This window comes from Geotrypetes seraphini, chromosome 6, assembly GCF_902459505.1.
Source record: "Geotrypetes seraphini chromosome 6, aGeoSer1.1, whole genome shotgun sequence".
Taxonomy (NCBI): Eukaryota; Metazoa; Chordata; class Amphibia; order Gymnophiona; family Dermophiidae; genus Geotrypetes; species Geotrypetes seraphini.
This window is the reverse complement of record NC_047089.1, coordinates 230,142,907-230,160,597: the sequence shown is the minus strand read 5'-3', so window position 1 is coordinate 230,160,597 and position 17,691 is coordinate 230,142,907. Positions and strand designations below refer to the sequence as shown.

Below are 17,691 nucleotides of genomic sequence, written 5' to 3'. Positions count from 1 at the left end.
TGCATAAGGTGCTATAGGAAGGAAAGCACTTATCTTTTGTGCCCAAAATGATGAATATACCCCAGTAAGGGCATGAAAAATCATTTAAGTAGGGTATTTGAGGTCTGGTAATTCAATGCAACTTGATATGAATTTGTTCTCCAGTTCATAATAGTTTTTTTTATTTTGAACAAATTTTCATTTTCTTCAATTCCAGTTGGAAATGGAATTCTTGCCTTTTTGCTTTTTTTTTTTTTAATATTTTATCCCCAGCCCCCTTGCAGCATGCATTTTGGTGAACATCCTCCTCCCTCACATTTGCTGTCATTTGCACAAATTTCTTTCCCAGAATGCAAATAAAACTGGATAAATGAATCCCTTGAGCAAAACGTGCCTGAAAATGAGGATGCATAAGCCCCCCCCTCATTTGTTGTAAGGATTAATAGTGTTGGCTGTCTCTAAACCCTAAAAAAAGTGAACTAGCTCTTTCCTATGTTCTATATCAGATTAATAGTTTGATCTTATTATATTTTCTGTGCAGTGCTTATGTTTCAGTGATGGTATCACTGTTGCTTCCATGCCTCCAGCTCAGGATCATAAGCGACTTATGGATGGAGACCAGGGGCCTAACACAGGAGGAATGGGGGCTTACTGCCCTACCCCTCAGGTAGGTGAGAACTAGGGCTGTGGTGCATCTTATGCATATGAAGGTTGCAGCTTTTATTCTTTTTAAAATTTATTAGGGGTATGTTTGGAGAAGTATGGGGTGAGTTTTTTAAAAAAAAACTTACATTTTCTTGAGTGTTTAGCAGTTTTTCATGCCAGATCCTTAAAAAATAAACTCTTTCACTTGTCTTGGATTACATGAGGCTGGAAATATTGTACAGGTGATTTGCCTGCTGGGGGGTCACTCACAGAACAAAGCAGAGATAATTAAACCCTGTAGTAGAGCTTCTCAATGCCTTGTACTCAAAAGCTGCCAACAGATCTAGCTTTCAGAGTGATGAAAATGAAGAAATAACCTGGTTCCTGGACCATGCAAATATCTCCTGAATATTCATTTTAGACATCTTGGAAACCAGATCTGTTTGCATGCTTAAAGAACTAGAATAGAGACACTCTGCCTTGATTATTGCTGTACCTCCATTTTGGTGTTGAGGCTTCCTGCTTGTGAATGTTGCTTATTTATTAACCTCCCGTCTCGGTTAGGGCCTCTTAATTCCCTCTCTGCGATCCTCCAATCTCTCAGCTCTCTTCTCCTTTAATGTAGCTCACCGACTCTTCTCAGCCATTTTTATGTAAACCGCCTTGAACCAAAAGGCACTCGCGGTATATAAAGATTTGTTATGAAAGCATAGTGTGGTGTAACTATGGTATTTTAATAAACAAGTCTTCTAAAATTTCCCTTTCTTATATCAACTAGTCTGAGCAATCCCTGCTAGCACTAGTTTGTGAGTAGTCCTGGAAAGAGTATCCCTGAGGGGAGGGTTAGGCAGGTGGGTATAGCCTGAAGGCCCCTTAACACTGCCTTCAGAAAAAGTGTGGTGAAATATTTAATAGAATGGCTTTTAAAATGTACCTTAACGATGTTTCACAAGGTTTCTGAAGATTTGCTGCTTAAGATCAAAGACACTGTACTGCAGAAATCAGTGGATGGGATTAGAGGTGAAGGAGCGCCTTATGTAGGTAAGTATACAAACCTACCCTGCATCATTGCTTCCTGTGTGAAGAGAGCACTCATATGCTTTAATGCAGTAGTTCCCAACCCTATCCCGGAGGACCACTGGCCAGTCAGATTTTCAGGATGGCCCTAATGAATATGCATGAGAGATTTGCATATAATGGAGATGACAGGCATGCAGTTCTGTGCCATGCATATTCATTAGGGCTATCCTGAAAACCTGACTGGCTGGTGGTCCTCCAGGACAGGGTTGGAAGCCACTGCTTTAGTGTTATCATTTTGATAGATATTTATTAGATGAACATCGCCTGCATGTGCATAGAATTTGTAAATCATAGGAATAAGTTTATAGGGCTGTCTGTCAGATGTGCAGCTAATCCCAGGTATGAGCGGTAGCAGCAGTCCACTTTTTTCTTGGTGAAGGCGTCTGCTCTAGTGGTGAGGTTGAGTGGGAAGGGGGAAATAAGTAATAAAAAAGCATGCATTTCTTTGGAAGAGTGTTTCCACAGCTTGACTTTATTACATCCAGTTAGTAAGAAGTTATTGGGTTTTTTCTGTGTCATGATGTTGCACAGTTGAGCCACTTAGGGTCCGATGTACTTAAAATTATCACCTAAATGAGAAAAAACCCTCTTTATGGAGCCACCTTGTTGTGGGTGACAATATTATAATATTATATTGTAACATATTAATGTTATAATTCTTACTATTCTGTACTCTATAATCACTGACTGCTCAGTGATATCTTCCCTGTAATTCGCTGATTGTACAGCTCTCTTCACTGTGAACCGCCTAGAAGTCGCAAGATTATGGCGGTATAGAAAAAATAAAGTTATTATTATTATTATTTATTCTAGCAGGTTTTACATGTAAATGTCTGTCTAGAATTCAGACTAGCCCAAAAATACATATTGTGTTTAGTGCTCCTTCTAAGGATTGGCCGGGTGCATGCAAATTTTTTCGAGTGACCATGTAAAATCTGTGAGCGACGCTCCTAGAATGTATGAGCGATTGCTCACTTGCTCTGCTTAGAGGGAACATACACTGTGTTTTGATGGGCTGGGCACATAAGCAACAGAGTAAATAAAATAGGTACACGTATATAAGTTATTGAATACCATCAACAACAAAATCTTATACGATATTATGAAATATCTCAATTCAACAGTCCAGGTGAAACCCTGCTGTATATATAGGGGTCACCAGCTGTGTATGCTTTGGCACGGAGATCTTTTTTTTTTCTCTAGTACTGGACTGTGGTATTGAGATCCTTCATAATATTGGATAGGACTTCTTTTGTTGTTGTTCTTTGTCCTTCCACTCTATTCATTTTAGTTATTTTGATATCAGTTATTGAATACAGTAATTTACACACATTCTGGCCCACCTAGGTAAAGGTATTTACTTCAGCTATAGGGCTGGTGTACAATTGGAAAATGGGATAGAGGGGTATAGATAGAGGATTACTGCACAGGTCCTGCACAGGACTACACAGGATTACTGCACAGACAAAGCGATGGGACCAGACGGGATCCATCCCAGGATACTAAGGGAGCTCAGAGAGGTTCTGGTGAGTCCTATTAAAGACTTGTTCAACAAATCTCTGGAGACGGGAGTGATTCCTGGGGATTGGAGGAGAGCGGATGTGGTCCCTATTCATAAAAGTGGTCACAGGGATGAAGCAGGAAACTACAGGCCGGTGAGCCTCACTTCAGTCCTTGGAAAAATAATGGAAGTGTTGCTGAAAGAAAGGATAGTGTATTTCCTTGAATCTAATGGGTTACAGGATCCGAGGCAACATGGCTTTACAAAAGGTAAATCGTGCCAAACGAACCTGATTGAATTTTTTGATTGGGTGACCAGAGAGCTGGATCGAGGACATATGCTAGATGTAATTTACTTGGATTTCAGCAAAGCCTTTGATACAGTTCCTCATAGGAGGCTGTTGAACAAACTTGAAGGGCTGAAGTTAGGACCCAAAGTGGTGAACTGGGTCAGAAACTGGCTGTCGGACAGACGCCAGAGGATGGTGGTTAATGGAAGTCGCTCGAAGGAAGGAAAGGTGACTAGTGGAGTCCCTCAGGGTTCGGTGCTGGGGCCAATCCTGTTCAATATGTATGTAAGTGACATTGCTGAAGGGTTAGAAGGAAAAGTATGCCTTTTTGCAGATGATACCAAGATTTGTAACAGAGTAGACACCGAAGAGGGAGTGGAGAATATGAAAAAGGATCTGCAAAAGTTAGAGGAATGGTCTAATGCCTGGCAACTAAAATTCAATGCAAAGAAATGCAGAGTAATGCATTTGGGGATTAATAATAGGAAGGAACCGTATATGCTGGGAGGAGAGAAGCTGATATGCACGGACGGGGAGAGGGACCTTGGGGTGATAGTGTCCGAAGATCTAAAGGCGAAAAAACAGTGTGACAAGGCAGTGGCTGCTGCCAGAAGGATTCTGGGCTGTATAAAGAGAGGCGTAGTCAGTAGAAGGAAGAAGGTGTTGATGCCCCTGTACAGGTCATTGGTGAGGCCCCACTTGGAGTATTGTGTTCAGTTTTGGAGACCGTATCTGGCGAAAGACGTAAGAAGACTTGAGGCGGTCCAGAGGAGGGCGACGAAAATGATAGGAGGCTTGCGCCAGAAGACGTATGAGGAGAGACTGGAAGCCCTGAATATGTATACCCTAGAGGAAAGGAGAGACAGGGGAGATATGATTCAGACGTTCAAATACTTAAAGGGTATTAACGTAGAACAAAATATTTTCCAGAGAAAGGAAAATGGTAAAACCAGAGGACATAATTTGAGGTTGAGGGGTGGTAGATTCAAAGGCAATGTTAGGAAATTCTACTTTACGGAGAGGGTGGTGGATGCCTGGAATGCGCTCCCGAGAGAGGTGGTGGAGAGTAAAACTGTGACTGAGCTCAAAGAAGCGTGGGATGAACACATAGGATCTAGAATCAGAAAATAATATTAAAAATTAAACTAAGGCCAGTACTGGGCAGACTTGCACGGTCTGTGTCTGTATATGGCCGTTTGGTGGAGGATGGGCTAGGGAGGGCTTCAATGGCTGGGAGGGTGTAGATGGGCTGGAGTAAGTTTTAACAGAGATTTTGGCAGTAGGAACCCAAGCACAGTACCAGGTAGAGCTTTGGATTCTTGCCCAGAAATAGCTAAGAAGAAAAAAAATTAAAAAATTTAAATTGAATCAGGTTGGGCAGACTGGATGGACCATTCGGGTCTTTATCTGCCGTCATCTATTATGTTACTATGTTAGGTCCTGGACCTGTTGGGCCGCCGCGTGAGCAGACTGCTGGGCATGATGGACCTCAGGTCTGACCCAGCGGAGGCATTGCTTATGTTCTTATGTTCACCTTACATTTAAGCACTTTTTTGGCTACTTTGCACTAGCATGCTATAAAGAAAAGCGGGCAGCATGCTGTTCTTTTTGCAATAGACTTGAAATAGGCCCCCTGTGATTTACTTTCCTTTTAATGTGTATAAGGACCTGATTCGTATATCAGGCTCCTAGTTTTCTATAAATCTATTCAGGATATAACCTTTTGCTGTTTGATTAGGTGTGCTGTATGCTGGATTAATGCTGACCAAGGATGGTCCTAAGGTTTTAGAGTTTAACTGCCGGTTTGGTGATCCAGAGTGTCAGGTGAGTATGCTATAAAGAAAGTGTTAAGATGGGGCTTCCCCAGCCTCTCTTAGGGGACTCCACAGCTAGTTGGATTTTCAGTGTGAATATGTATGATTGACCACAACCACAGACTACAAAACCTTCAAAAAAGAAATAAAACCCTTCTTTTCATAAAACTTATAAAACCAAACTAACACCAGCATTACCTGCAACTACAACATATGAACCTCTAATATCATGACAACTCAGATGAAATCCTTAACAACTCAAAGAAATGTACAAACTACACCCTAAACACTTCTAATATCCGGACAAACCATTTGTAATCCGCCTTGAACCGCAAGGTAATGGCGGAATAGAAATCCCTAATGTAATGTAATGATTCTTCAGATTATGCAAATTGATCTTGTGGATATTCATTGTGGATATCATGAAAACTTGACTAGTTTGGGGACAGATTTAGACAATATCAATATTATAATTTGGTCTAGGGACAGAGAAAGTACCTATATATAATGGTAAAAATCTGGAATGACCTCTCCTCAGAAATTAGACTCCTCTTTGATATGTTTTAGAAAAACTTTGAAGCGTATTTGTTTAAGAAATTCTTAACTGACGAATAAGGGATTGTAATAGATGAACTTTCTGTTCAATTATTCTTTTCCTTTGCCCTCTTGGATTAATTTTGTGACCCGGATCGAGTCCCTTTTGGGAATAACCCGGTATATAAGCCTAAGGATTGGATTGGATAGTTATCCAAAACTGGACAGTTCAGAATTTTATAAATACTTTGTACTGACATAAGAAAAACACTAAATTTTATTTTGAACAGTGTGGCACTGTGGTTAAAAGCTACAGCCTCAGCACCCTGAGGTTGCGGGTTCAAATCCACATCGCTCCATGTGATCCTGGGCAAGTCACTTAATCTCCCCATTGCCCCAGGTACATCAGATAGATTGTGAGTAGAGAATGACACGGGGAGCGATCCCCGCAGGCAGCTGCGGCGTGGCTGCGGTTTGGCTGCGGGTTATGGAGACTCCAAAGCTAAATCACCGCAGACACGGGGACAAAAGTTTTCACCGCCCGCAAAAACGGTGAAAAGATTTGTCCCCCGCAGGCCAATGTACCCCCTTCTAGGAACCGCTATTTACCTGTGTTTCACCGTGTTCGTGACCGGGTGTTCGATGTCTCCGCCATGTTGTCTGTCTCCTCCAACTCTCGATCCAACTTGCACGTTGCCGCATTGACTCCGCCCCCCAATATACTGGCTCCTCATTTGTCAGATCAACCCTTCCTGCCAATAGAACCCGCCCCCCCCCCCGACGATCGCCGGCAGGAAGGTGCTCAGCCCTTCATGCCGACAGAACCAGCCCTCCCCAACGATCGCGGCAGGAGGGTACCCATCCCCTCCTGCCTACCCCAACAGCCCCCCCCGACGATCGCAGCAGGAGGATATCCAACCCCTCCTGCCAGCTCCCCAACAGCCCCCCTATGATCACTGGTAGGAGGGTGCCCAACCCCTCCTGCCGGCCCCCCCAACGGCCCCCTATATCGCCAATAGGAGGGTGCCCAACCCCTCCTGCTGGACCCCCCCCCCCCAACGAACCCTCCCACCCCGGAACCCCCTTAGGCTTACTTTCCAAGTTGGACCGGACAGCTCCTCGCTCGTCTGGCCAGCAGGCCTGCCTCCGTCCAAATGAGGCGGGCCCGCCCCTCCCCTCCCCTGCCTAACCCACAGGATCCTAGGGCCTGATTGGCCCAAGCACCTAAGGCCCCTCCTATAGTGGGAGTGGCTTTAGGTGCCTAGACCAATCAGGCCCTAGGATCCTGTGGGTTGGGCAGGGTAGGGGCGGGCCCGCCTCATTTGGACGGAGGCAAGCCTGCTGGCCATACGTGTGAGGAGCCGTCCGGTCCAACTTGGAAAGTAAGACTAAGGGGGTTCCGGGGTGGGAGGGTTCGTTGGGGGGGGTCCAGCAGGAGGGGTTGGGTACCCTCCTATTGGCGATATAGGGGGCCGTTGGAGGGGCCGGCAGGAGGGGTTGGGCACCCTCCTATCAGTGATCATAGGGGGGCTGTTGGGGAGCTGGCAGGAGGGGTTGGATATCCTCCTGCTGCGATCGTCGGGGGGGCTCCAGCAGGAGGGGTTGGGTACCCTCCTGCCGGCGATCTTAGGGGAGGCCATTGGGAGGACCGGCAGGAGGGGTTGGGTACCCTTCTGCTGCGATTGTCGGGAGGGCCGTTGGGGGGGGTCTACAGGAGGGGTTGGGTGCCCTCCTGCCGTGATCGCTGGGGGAGGGGAGACTTGCAGCCGTAGCTGCGGTCACTATGCTAATCACGGCAGGGAGATCTTTGCCGCGATTAGGTACAGCGGCCGCGTCTACTTACCATGTAGGCTAACATTGTAAGCATTAAAAGTACATGTCGTGTTTGTTTTTTGTATAGTTATTAACTAATATTTAACTAAGTTTTAAAGTTTTAAAGAATGTTTCCTTTATACGTAAATAAAGAAAAGTATTTAAAATCGTACCCGTTTGAGGCTTTTATATGTGCAGCGGTGACGGTGACGGGGCGGTGAATGGGGTTGCAGTGGCGGTGACGGGGCGGTGAATGGGGTGGCAGTGGCGGTGACGGGGCGGTGAAGGGAATGGCGGTGACGGGGCGGTGACGGGGATGGTGAGACGGGGACGGGGCGGTGACGGGGACCAATTTTTTCACCGTGTCATTCTCTAATTGTGAGCCCTCTGGGACAGACAAAGAACAATGCTTAAGTACCTGAATAAATTCACGTAAACCGTTCCGAGCTCCTCTGGGAGAATGGTATAGAAAACTGAATGAATGAATAAAGACTATGCACACTCTTTGCTCTTCCTTCCCATACTGAGCATACACTCACCCTTCACCAGCTGTTCCTTGGGGTGCTTATCCTACCACTGCACTAGGCTGCGTTACCTCTATTCTCGAAGTCCTGGACTCCTGTAAGCCTCCGTCCTACAGGTTTGCTATTTGTGGATCATGAAATTTCCTTGAATGTACATCCTCAGAATCTTAATCCTCTGATTTTTAGTTGTATGCGTTTTAATGAAGTTAACCTACACTTGCTTTATAGGTAATCCTTCCACTGCTTAAGAGCGATTTATATCAGGTTATGCAGACAACCGTTGAAGGCAAACTCTCAAGCTCTATGCCAGTGTGGCTCAAAGATCATGCTGCTGTGACGGTGGTCATGGCCAGTGGTGGTTACCCAGGAGACTATTCCAAAGGTCTGGAGATCACTGGTACGTCTGACCTCTATTGCAAATAGATGGGATTGTCTAACCGCTTGGGAGACTGAGCATTCATCTATAGATGATCCTGAAGCATTATCTTAAGCTACAGTACAAGAGTTGTCTGTTATGCAAATATAAATAAACTAGTCTGCACTACACTTTTCCCTCTGTATTCACGGTGGATACGTTCCGGCATAAGGCGCAAATATGAAAAAACCCCGCGAATAACTTTTTTAATTTTGTTCGTGGTTTTTTGTAAAAGTTAGCGTTTTTGTATTGAAACCGCGAATAAACTCTTTAAAATACTTGCATTTAGTGAAAAGGAGACAGCATGATAGGGCGGGGTGTAGCAAGAAGATAGCAGAGGTGCTATTCACAAGATTCTAATGCCAGAAGGTAGAACTAGCAATGCAAGCGGAAAACAATCACTTACCTTGCGAAAGCCCCATCGAAAGCTGCATTCACTCAGCGGTCCTAAGCACATTTCTGAGCCAAAGCAGCATTCTGGCTCCTCCTCCCTAGCGTCCTGAACTTTGAGGATTACGCACCTGGAGAGAATCTCTTCAAGGCTTTGTTTTTTTGTTTATTGAGTGGTTAGGGTAGACTCAGAAGTTCTGCTCTGGAGCAGCATGTAAGGAGGAGCCACTGTCGGAAGCCCACAGCCCGAGGTAGGGAAGAGGAGTTGCTTCGTTCAGAGCCCTCTTTTTATCCAATTAGAAGAAAGCACAGGATTTCACAGCATGTGAACTTTTCACCAGATTGAGGGGAGGCATATCCAGAGGTTGTTTTGGGGCAGATCTCTTAACTCACTAGTTTTACAAGGACTGCTCTGGCCTTCCCAGGAACTGGGACAGGTAAGTCTTAGACACGTTTGTCCAGTTTTCCATTTACTTGGCCCTTCCCCGATCTAAGATGCCTTCTGATGATGTAATAGTAACATAGTAGATGACGGCAGATAAAGACCCGAATGGTCCATCCAGTCTGCCCAACCTGATTCAATTTAATTTATTTTTATTTTTTTTTTTCTTCTTAGCTGTTTCTGGGCAAGAATCCAAAGCTTTACCCGGTACTATGCTTGGGTTCCAACTGCCGAAATCTCTGTTAATACTTACTCCAGCCCATCTACACCCTCCCAGCCATTGAAGCTCTCCCCTGCCCATCCTCCACCAAACGGCCATACCCAGACACAGACCGTGCAAGTCTGCCCAGTAACTGGCCTAGTTCAATATTTAATATTATTTTCTGATTCTAAATCTTCTGTGTTCATCCCACGCTACTTTGAACTCAGTCACAGTTTTACTCTCCACCACTCTCGGGAGCGCATTCCAGGCATCCACCACCCTCTCCGTAAAGTAGAATTTCCTAACATTGCCCATGAATCTACCACCCCTCAACCTCAAATTATGTCCTCTGGTTTTACCATTTTCCTTTCTCTGGAAAAGATTTTGTTCTACGTTAATACCCTTTAAGTATTTGAACGTCTGAATCATATCTCCCCTGTCTCTCCTTTCCTCTAGGGTATACATATTCAGGGCTTCCAGTCTCTCCTCATACGTCTTCTGGTGCAAGCCTCCTATCATTTTCGTCGCCCTCCTCTGGACCGCCTCAAGTCTTCTTACGTCTTTCGCCAGATACGGTCTCCAAAACTGAACACAATACTCCAAGTGGGGCCTCACCAATGACCTGTACAGGGGCATCAACACCTTCTTCCTTCTACTGACTACGCCTCTCTTTATACAGCCCAGAATCCTTCTGGCAACAGCCACTGCCTTGTCACACTGTTTTTTCGCCTTTAGATCTTCGGACACTATCACCCCAAGGTCCCTCTCCCCGTCTGTGCATATCAGCTTCTCTCCTCCCAGCATATACGGTTCCTTCCTATTATTAATCCCCAAATGCATTACTCTGCATTTCTTTGCATTGAATTTTAGTTGCCAGGCATTAGACCATTCCTCTAACTTTTGCAGATCCTTTTTCATATTCTCCACTCCCTCTTCGGTGTCTACTCTGTTACAAATCTTGGTATCATCTGCAAAAAGGCACACTTTTCCTTCTAACCCTTCAGCAATGTCACTTACATACATATTGAACAGGATTGGCCCCAGCACCGTACCCTGAGGGACTCCACTAGTCACCTTTCCTTCCTTCGAGCGACTTCCATTAACCACCACCCTCTGGCGTCTGTCCGACAGCCAGTTTCTGACCCAGTTCACCACTTTGGGTCCTAACTTCAGCCCTTCAAGTTTGTTCAACAGCCTCCTATGAGGAACTGTATCAAAGGCTGTGCTGAAATCCAAGTAAATTACATCTAGCATATGTCCTCGATCCAGCTCTCTGGTCACCCAATCAAAAAATTCAATCAGGTTCGTTTGGCACGATTTACCTTTTGTAAAGCCATGTTGCCTCGGATCCTGTAACCCATTAGATTCAAGGAAATACACTATCCTTTCTTTCAGCAACACTTCCATTATTTTTCCAACAACTGAAGTGAGGCTCACCGGCCTGTAGTTTCCTGCTTCATCCCTGTGACCACTTTTATGAATAGGGACCACATCCGCTCTCCTCCAATCCCCAGGAATCACTCCCGTCTCCATGTCCTTCCTGAAACTACTCCAACTATCCCCCCTTGAAACTCTTTACACTTACGCTGATGACATCCTCGTCCTCCTTGAGACCGACTCAAACCTCACTAACCTCTCCACGAACATATCCTCATGCATAAAGAACCTCCAATCCTGGGCATTCACAATGCATATGAAACTAAACGAGTCCAAAACAAAACTCCTTTGGCTCGGCCCAAAATTAGACCATCTACCTTCCTCCATCCCATTGTCCTCCGGCCCCCCATTACAGCTCGAGTTCTCAAGCAAAGTTCTGGGTGTCACCTTAGACTCTTCTCTATCCTTCAACGAACATCTCCAATCCCTGGTGAAGAAATGCTTCTTCAGCCTTCACATGCTAAGGAAAGTCAGACCCTATTTTCACCAAAAACACTTCGCAGTCCTAGTACAATCCATCATCCTCTCCAGATTGGATTATTGCAATTCTATCTACCTCAGCCTAACCAAGAAAAGCCTCCACAGACTTCAGCGGATTCAGAACGCCGCAGCTAAGCTTGTTTTTGCGAAAAGCAAATTTGATCACGTCTCACCACTCCTGTCTAAGCTCCATTGGCTCCCAGTAATCCCCAGAATCCACTTCAAATGTGTGTGTCTGGCCTACAAGATCCTACATGGCATCCTTCCTGCCGTTATCCCTCTATCCTGGAACTCCCCAACCCCTACTTCCTCCAGATCCTCCCACATTTTTAAACTATCCTTCCCTTCCATAAAAGGTATTATCCCAGGACAAGCAGGCAGCATATTCTTTACGCATGGGTGACGTCACCGACGGAGCCCACGGTACGGACCTTTTTACTAGAAAGTTCTAGTTGGCCGCACCGCGCGTGCGCGAGTGCCTTCCCGCCCGACGGAGGAGAGCGTGGTCCCCAGTTTCTTCGTTTCCGCGGAGCGAAGAAGACGTGCGTTTTTCAACTCCGATTGAAATCCTCTTTTTGCCTTCCCGCTCGCGTTCTTTTTTCGTTTATTTACCTTCGGGTTCTTTTTTATTTCATTTCCAAAAAAAAAAAAAAAAAATATTGTCTTTTTGTTTCGTTTTTTGTCTTTGCCCCGGCGGGGCCTGTTGTCACGATCCAGGCCTCGGGGTTTGATTTTGCGGAGGCCGTGTTTCCATTCATGCCCCCGCAGCCCGGTTTTAAGAAGTGCCAGCGGTGTGCACGCCCGATCTCCCTCACTGACCCACACAATTGGTGTTTACAGTGTTTGGGACCGGAGCATCGGGCGGACTCGTGCACCCGCTGTGCCACTCTTAAAAAACGCACTTTGAAGAATCGCCAAATCCAGCAAAGTCTGCTGTTCGGCACCGGCCCGACTATGGACTCGACTTCTTCAACTGCGGCACCATCGAAGTCGGCACCGACCACCTCGACACCGCCTGACATTACATCGGCGCCACCGGCGCCAGGTAAGCCGGCTAAGAAGCCTTCCACCCTTGAGCGCCCTCCCACCTCGGTGGCGACACCGGCTCTTTCGGCTCCACGCCGAACTAAAAAAGCGCTCCGCTCCGATATCGGTGAGTGCCTCGTCATCGGCCTCCTCATCGCCGGAGCGTAGAGCGGCACCCATGGAACCAAAGCAGAAAAAAGTGGTTCCGGTGCCACCCCTGGATGACCGCATTGCGGCCATCCTACAGGATAAGTTGCAGGAACAACTCCAAACGCAACTTAAACAGCTCTTGCCCTCTATCCTGGCACCGCTGCTTTCGGTACCAGACCGGCCCGAGCCCCACACCGTCCAACCGGTATCCACGCCATCGGTACCTATGGACCCCTCCATGCCCATTCTCTCGGCACCGCATATCCATGCCCATGCCGAGGCCGTCGCTCTGACGACATCCGATCCTCCTCGGGACCGAGCGGAACACCGGTCTTCCCGCGAACCTGACCGGCACCGTTCTTCCCGAGACCGAGACAGACACAGGTCTTCATCCCCTGGTACCGTCTCGGTACGCTCAGGCAAGTCTCGGTCTAAAGCTCATCATACTGAGCCTTCCACTCCAGTCTCTCGGCACGCACACACCGATGTCAGAGACCCGGACCTCTGGGAGGAATCTCCCCTCGGTACCGAGGAGGATGCATCGTCGTCGGACGAAGAGCCCTCGGCCCCCGATACCACATCTAAACCTGAGCAATCTTCTTTTTCAAAATTCCTCAGGGAGTTATCGGGGGCCTTATCTTTGCCTCTGGAATCTGATTCCAAGAAATCACAAGCTTTCCTGGAGGCATTAGATTTCGATCAACCCCCTAAGGAGTTCCTGAAGTTACCCGTGCATGACATCCTACGGGAAACTTTTTATAAAAATTGGGAAAATCCATTAACTGTCCCTGGGGCACCCCGTAAACTGGATAGCCTTTACAGGGTTATTCCAATCCCGGGATTTGATAAACCCCAGCTGCCCCATGAATCTCTCCTGGTTGAGTCCACTTTAAAAAAGACTCAAGGCTCCAGTGTATATGCCTCTACCCCTCCTGGCAGGGAGGGCAAAACTATGGACAAGTTTGGCAAGCGGCTCTACCAGAATGCCATGCTTGCCAACAGGGCAAACAATTACTCTTTCCACTTTTCATTCTACCTGAAACATCTGGTAATGCAACTCTCCGCCATGCAAAAGTACATGCCGGAGCACAAGGTCCCACTATTCCAGCAGCACATCTCCAGCCTGCTTCAACTTAGAAAATTTATGGTACGCTCCATCTATGACTCCTTTGAGCTCACCTCTCGTGCATCTGCCATCGCTGTGGCCATGCGCCGCCTGGCCTGGCTCAGGGTCTCTGATCTGGATGTCAACCATCAGGACCGACTAGCCAACGCCCCGTGTATGGGAGACGAATTGTTCGGAGAGTCTCTGGATACCACCACACAAAAACTCTCCGCCCATGAGACCAGATGGGATACTCTCATTAAACCAAAGAAGAAGGCCCCTCCTGCTCGGCCTTACAAACCACAGTCTTCTTACCAGCGCAGGTTCTCCGCTAGGCCGCTTAACCCGCCTTCACAGCAACCTAGGCGGGCTCGCCAACAACACCACAACCAGGCTCGTGCACAGTCTAATCAACCTGCCAAGCCTCTTCCTCCTGCCAAACCTTCTCAGCCCTTTTGACTCCTCTCTCCAGGGCTTAGCCAGTCTTCCACCCTCATTGCCTCTCCCTCAACCAATCGGGGGCAGGCTCCACATTTTTCTCAGCCGTTGGGAGGTCATCACATCGGACCAGTGGGTCCTCAACATCATCCGCCACGGCTACTCTCTCAACTTCCAGACTCTTCCACCAGACAATCCTCCCGTAGAGTCTACTTCTCTTTCAACTCAAACCCCCCTCCTCCTGAGGGAGGTCCAATCCCTCCTTCTCCTCAATGCCATCGAAGAAGTACCTCTGGAACAAAGGGGCCGGGGATTCTACTCCCGTTACTTTCTGGTTCCAAAAAAGACAGGAGACCTACGTCCCATTCTCGATCTCAGGGACCTCAACAAATGTCTTGTCAAGGAGAAGTTCAGAATGCTCTCCCTTGCCACGCTTTACCCTCATCTCTCTCAGAACGACTGGCTATGTTCCCTGGACCTCAAAGAGGCCTACACTCACATACCAATCAATCCAGCTTCACGTCGCTACCTAAGATTCCAGGTGCACCATCGCCATTATCAGTACAAAGTGCTACCTTTTGGCCTCGCTTCATCACCCAGGGTGTTCACCAAATGCCTCATTGTGGCGGCGGCCTTCCTCAGGTCTCACAACCTCCAGGTGTTTCCCTACTTGGACGATTGGTTGGTGAAAGCACCTACGTCTCCGCTTGTGCTACAAGCCACTCATCAGACCATCTCTCTCCTCCACCTCCTGGGGTTCGAGATCAACTACCCCAAGTCGCATCTGCTTCCCACGCAGCGCCTTCAGTTCATTGGAGCAGTTCTCGACACCACACTAATGAGGGCGTTTCTCCCCTCCGACCGTCAGCGGAACCTGCTCCGCCTGTGTCGTCAGGTGCTCCTTCATCACTCCATTTCTGCCAGACAGATGATGGTCTTCCTGGGCCACATGGCCTCGACGGTGCATGTGCTTCCCCTGGCACGACTCCACCTCAGGACACCTCAATGGACTCTGGCCAACCAATGGTCGCAGACCTCGAATCTTCTTTCTCATCCCATCTCTGTGACATCGTCTCTTCAGCAATCTCTACAATGGTGGTTGAACTCCTCAAATCTTTCCAGGGGCCTTCTTTTTCATCTGCCCCCGCATTCCATGACCATCACCACGGATGCCTCCCCTTATGCATGGGGAGCTCACCTGGGAGACCTACGCACCCAAGGTCTTTGGACCCCGCAGGAGCGTCTTCATCACATCAATTTCCTGGAACTACGAGCCATGTTCTATGCTCTCAAGGCCTTCCAGCACCTTCTTTGCCCTCAGGTTCTGCTCCTGTGCACGGACAACCAAGTTGCCATGTACTACATCAACAAACAGGGCGGCACCGGATCTCGCCTCCTTTGTCAGGAGGCTCTTCGCATTTGGACCTGGGCCACGGCCCGCAGTCTCTTCCTCAAGGCTGTCTACATCCAGGGCGAACAGAACTCCCTGGCCGACAATCTCAGCCGCATCCTTCAACCTCACGAGTGGACTTTGGACCCTCCCACGCTTCACTCCATCTTTGCTCGCTGGGGCACTCCGCAGGTGGACCTATTCGCAGCTCCTCACAACCATCAGCTGCCCCAGTTCTGCTCCAGACTCTTCTCTCCTCATCGTCTGGCCCCGGATGCATTCCTTCTCGACTGGACGGATCGGTTCCTCTATGCCTTTCCTCCTCTACCTCTGATGTTGCGGACTTTGTCCAAACTCCGCAGGGACGGAGCCACCATGATCCTCATAGCTCCCCGGTGGCCTCGTCAACACTGGTTCTCCCTCCTGCTTCAGCTCAGCTCCAGGGATCCCATTCCTCTGCCTGTGTTTCCTACTCTACTTACACAGCAACATCAGTCTCTACTACATCCCAATCTGTCTTCGCTCCACCTGACAGCTTGGTTTCTCTCGGGCTGACCTCTTCAGGAAATCTGTCTCAGCCTGTCCGTCTCATTTTGGACGCCTCCAGGAAACCGACCACCCTCCAATGTTACCATCAGAAGTGGACCAGGTTCTCCTCTTGGTGCCTCCGTCATCATCACAATCCCACCTCTTTAGCGGTGGAAACTGTTCTGGACTACTTGCTCTCCCTGTCCAACGCAGGCCTCAAGTCTACCTCTATCAGAGTCCATCTCAGTGCCATCACGGCTTTTCATGAACCTGTCTTAGGAAAACCTCTCACGGCTCACCCTCTGGTTTCCCGATTCATGAGGGGCCTCTTCAACATCAAACCACCTCTGAAGCCTCCTCCGGTCGTCTGGGACCTGAATGTGGTTTTATCTGCCCTCATGAAACCTCCCTTTGAGCCGCTTGCCACAACTTCGCTCAAATTTCTGACATGGAAGGTTCTTTTCCTCATTGCCATCACCTCTGCCAGGAGGGTTAGTGAGCTTCATGCACTGGTTGCCGATCCACCGTTCACTATTTTTCACCATGACAAGGTGGTTCTGCGCACCCATCCAAAGTTCCTTCCAAAGGTGGTCTCAGCTTTTCACCTCAACCAGTCCATTGTGTTGCCTGTTTTCTTTCCGAAACCTCATTCACATCCCGGAGAACAGGCATTGCACAGTCTTGACTGCAAGCGTGCCCTGGCTTACTATCTTGATCGTACAAGGGCTCACCGCTTGTCCCCTCAGCTCTTCCTGACCTTCGACCCAAATCGTTTGGGTCGACCGGTCTCTAAACGGACGCTATCCAACTGGCTTGCAGCTTGCATCGCGTTCTGTTACGCTCGGGCCGGTCTGTCACTAGACGGCGCTGTCACGGCCCATAGGGTAAGAGCTATGGCCGCTTCTGTTGCTTTCCTCCGTTCCACACCCATTGAGGAAATCTGCAAGGCGGCCACCTGGTCCTCAGTTCACACATTCACTACTCACTACTGTCTGGATGCTTTCTCCAGACGGGATGGGCACTTCGGCCAATCTGTACTTCAGAATTTATTTTCCTAATGGCCAACCATCCCTCCTCCCTCTTTGTTAGCTTGGAGGTCACCCATGCGTAAAGAATATGCTGCCTGCTTGTCCTGGGATAAAGCACAGTTACTTACCGTAACAGGTGTTATCCAGGGACAGCAGGCAGATATTCTTACGTCCCACCCTCCTCCCCGGGTTGGCTTCTTAGCTGGCTTATACTAACTGGGGACCACGCTCTCCTCCGTCGGGCGGGAAGGCACTCGCGCACGCGCGGTGCGGCCAACTAGAACTTTCTAGTAAAAAGGTCCGTACCGTGGGCTCCGTCGGTGACGTCACCCATGCGTAAAGAATATCTGCCTGCTGTCCCTGGATAACACCTGTTACGGTAAGTAACTGTGCTTTTCCCATGTAGGCAAACTTGGGTCATCCCTCCCCTTTAGAATCACTGAGATCTGGAATAACCTCACCTCCCCTCTCCGAACCTCAAG

The 17,691-nt window shown here is 48.1% G+C and overlaps 1 protein-coding gene across 2 annotated transcripts in view; it reads left to right on the top strand.

Moving 5' to 3' along the window:
- LOC117362793 (trifunctional purine biosynthetic protein adenosine-3-like) overlaps positions 1-17,691 on the top strand; it is a 97,958-nt gene that overhangs the window by 38,966 nt on the left and 41,301 nt on the right. For both annotated transcript variants that reach the window (XM_033949770.1, XM_033949769.1), the window contains exons 7-10: positions 521-646; positions 1,578-1,665; positions 5,233-5,318; positions 8,407-8,575. In XM_033949770.1, the coding sequence (XP_033805661.1) occupies positions 521-646; positions 1,578-1,665; positions 5,233-5,318; positions 8,407-8,575 (469 nt within the window). The remainder of the gene's footprint in view (positions 1-520; positions 647-1,577; positions 1,666-5,232; positions 5,319-8,406; positions 8,576-17,691) is intronic.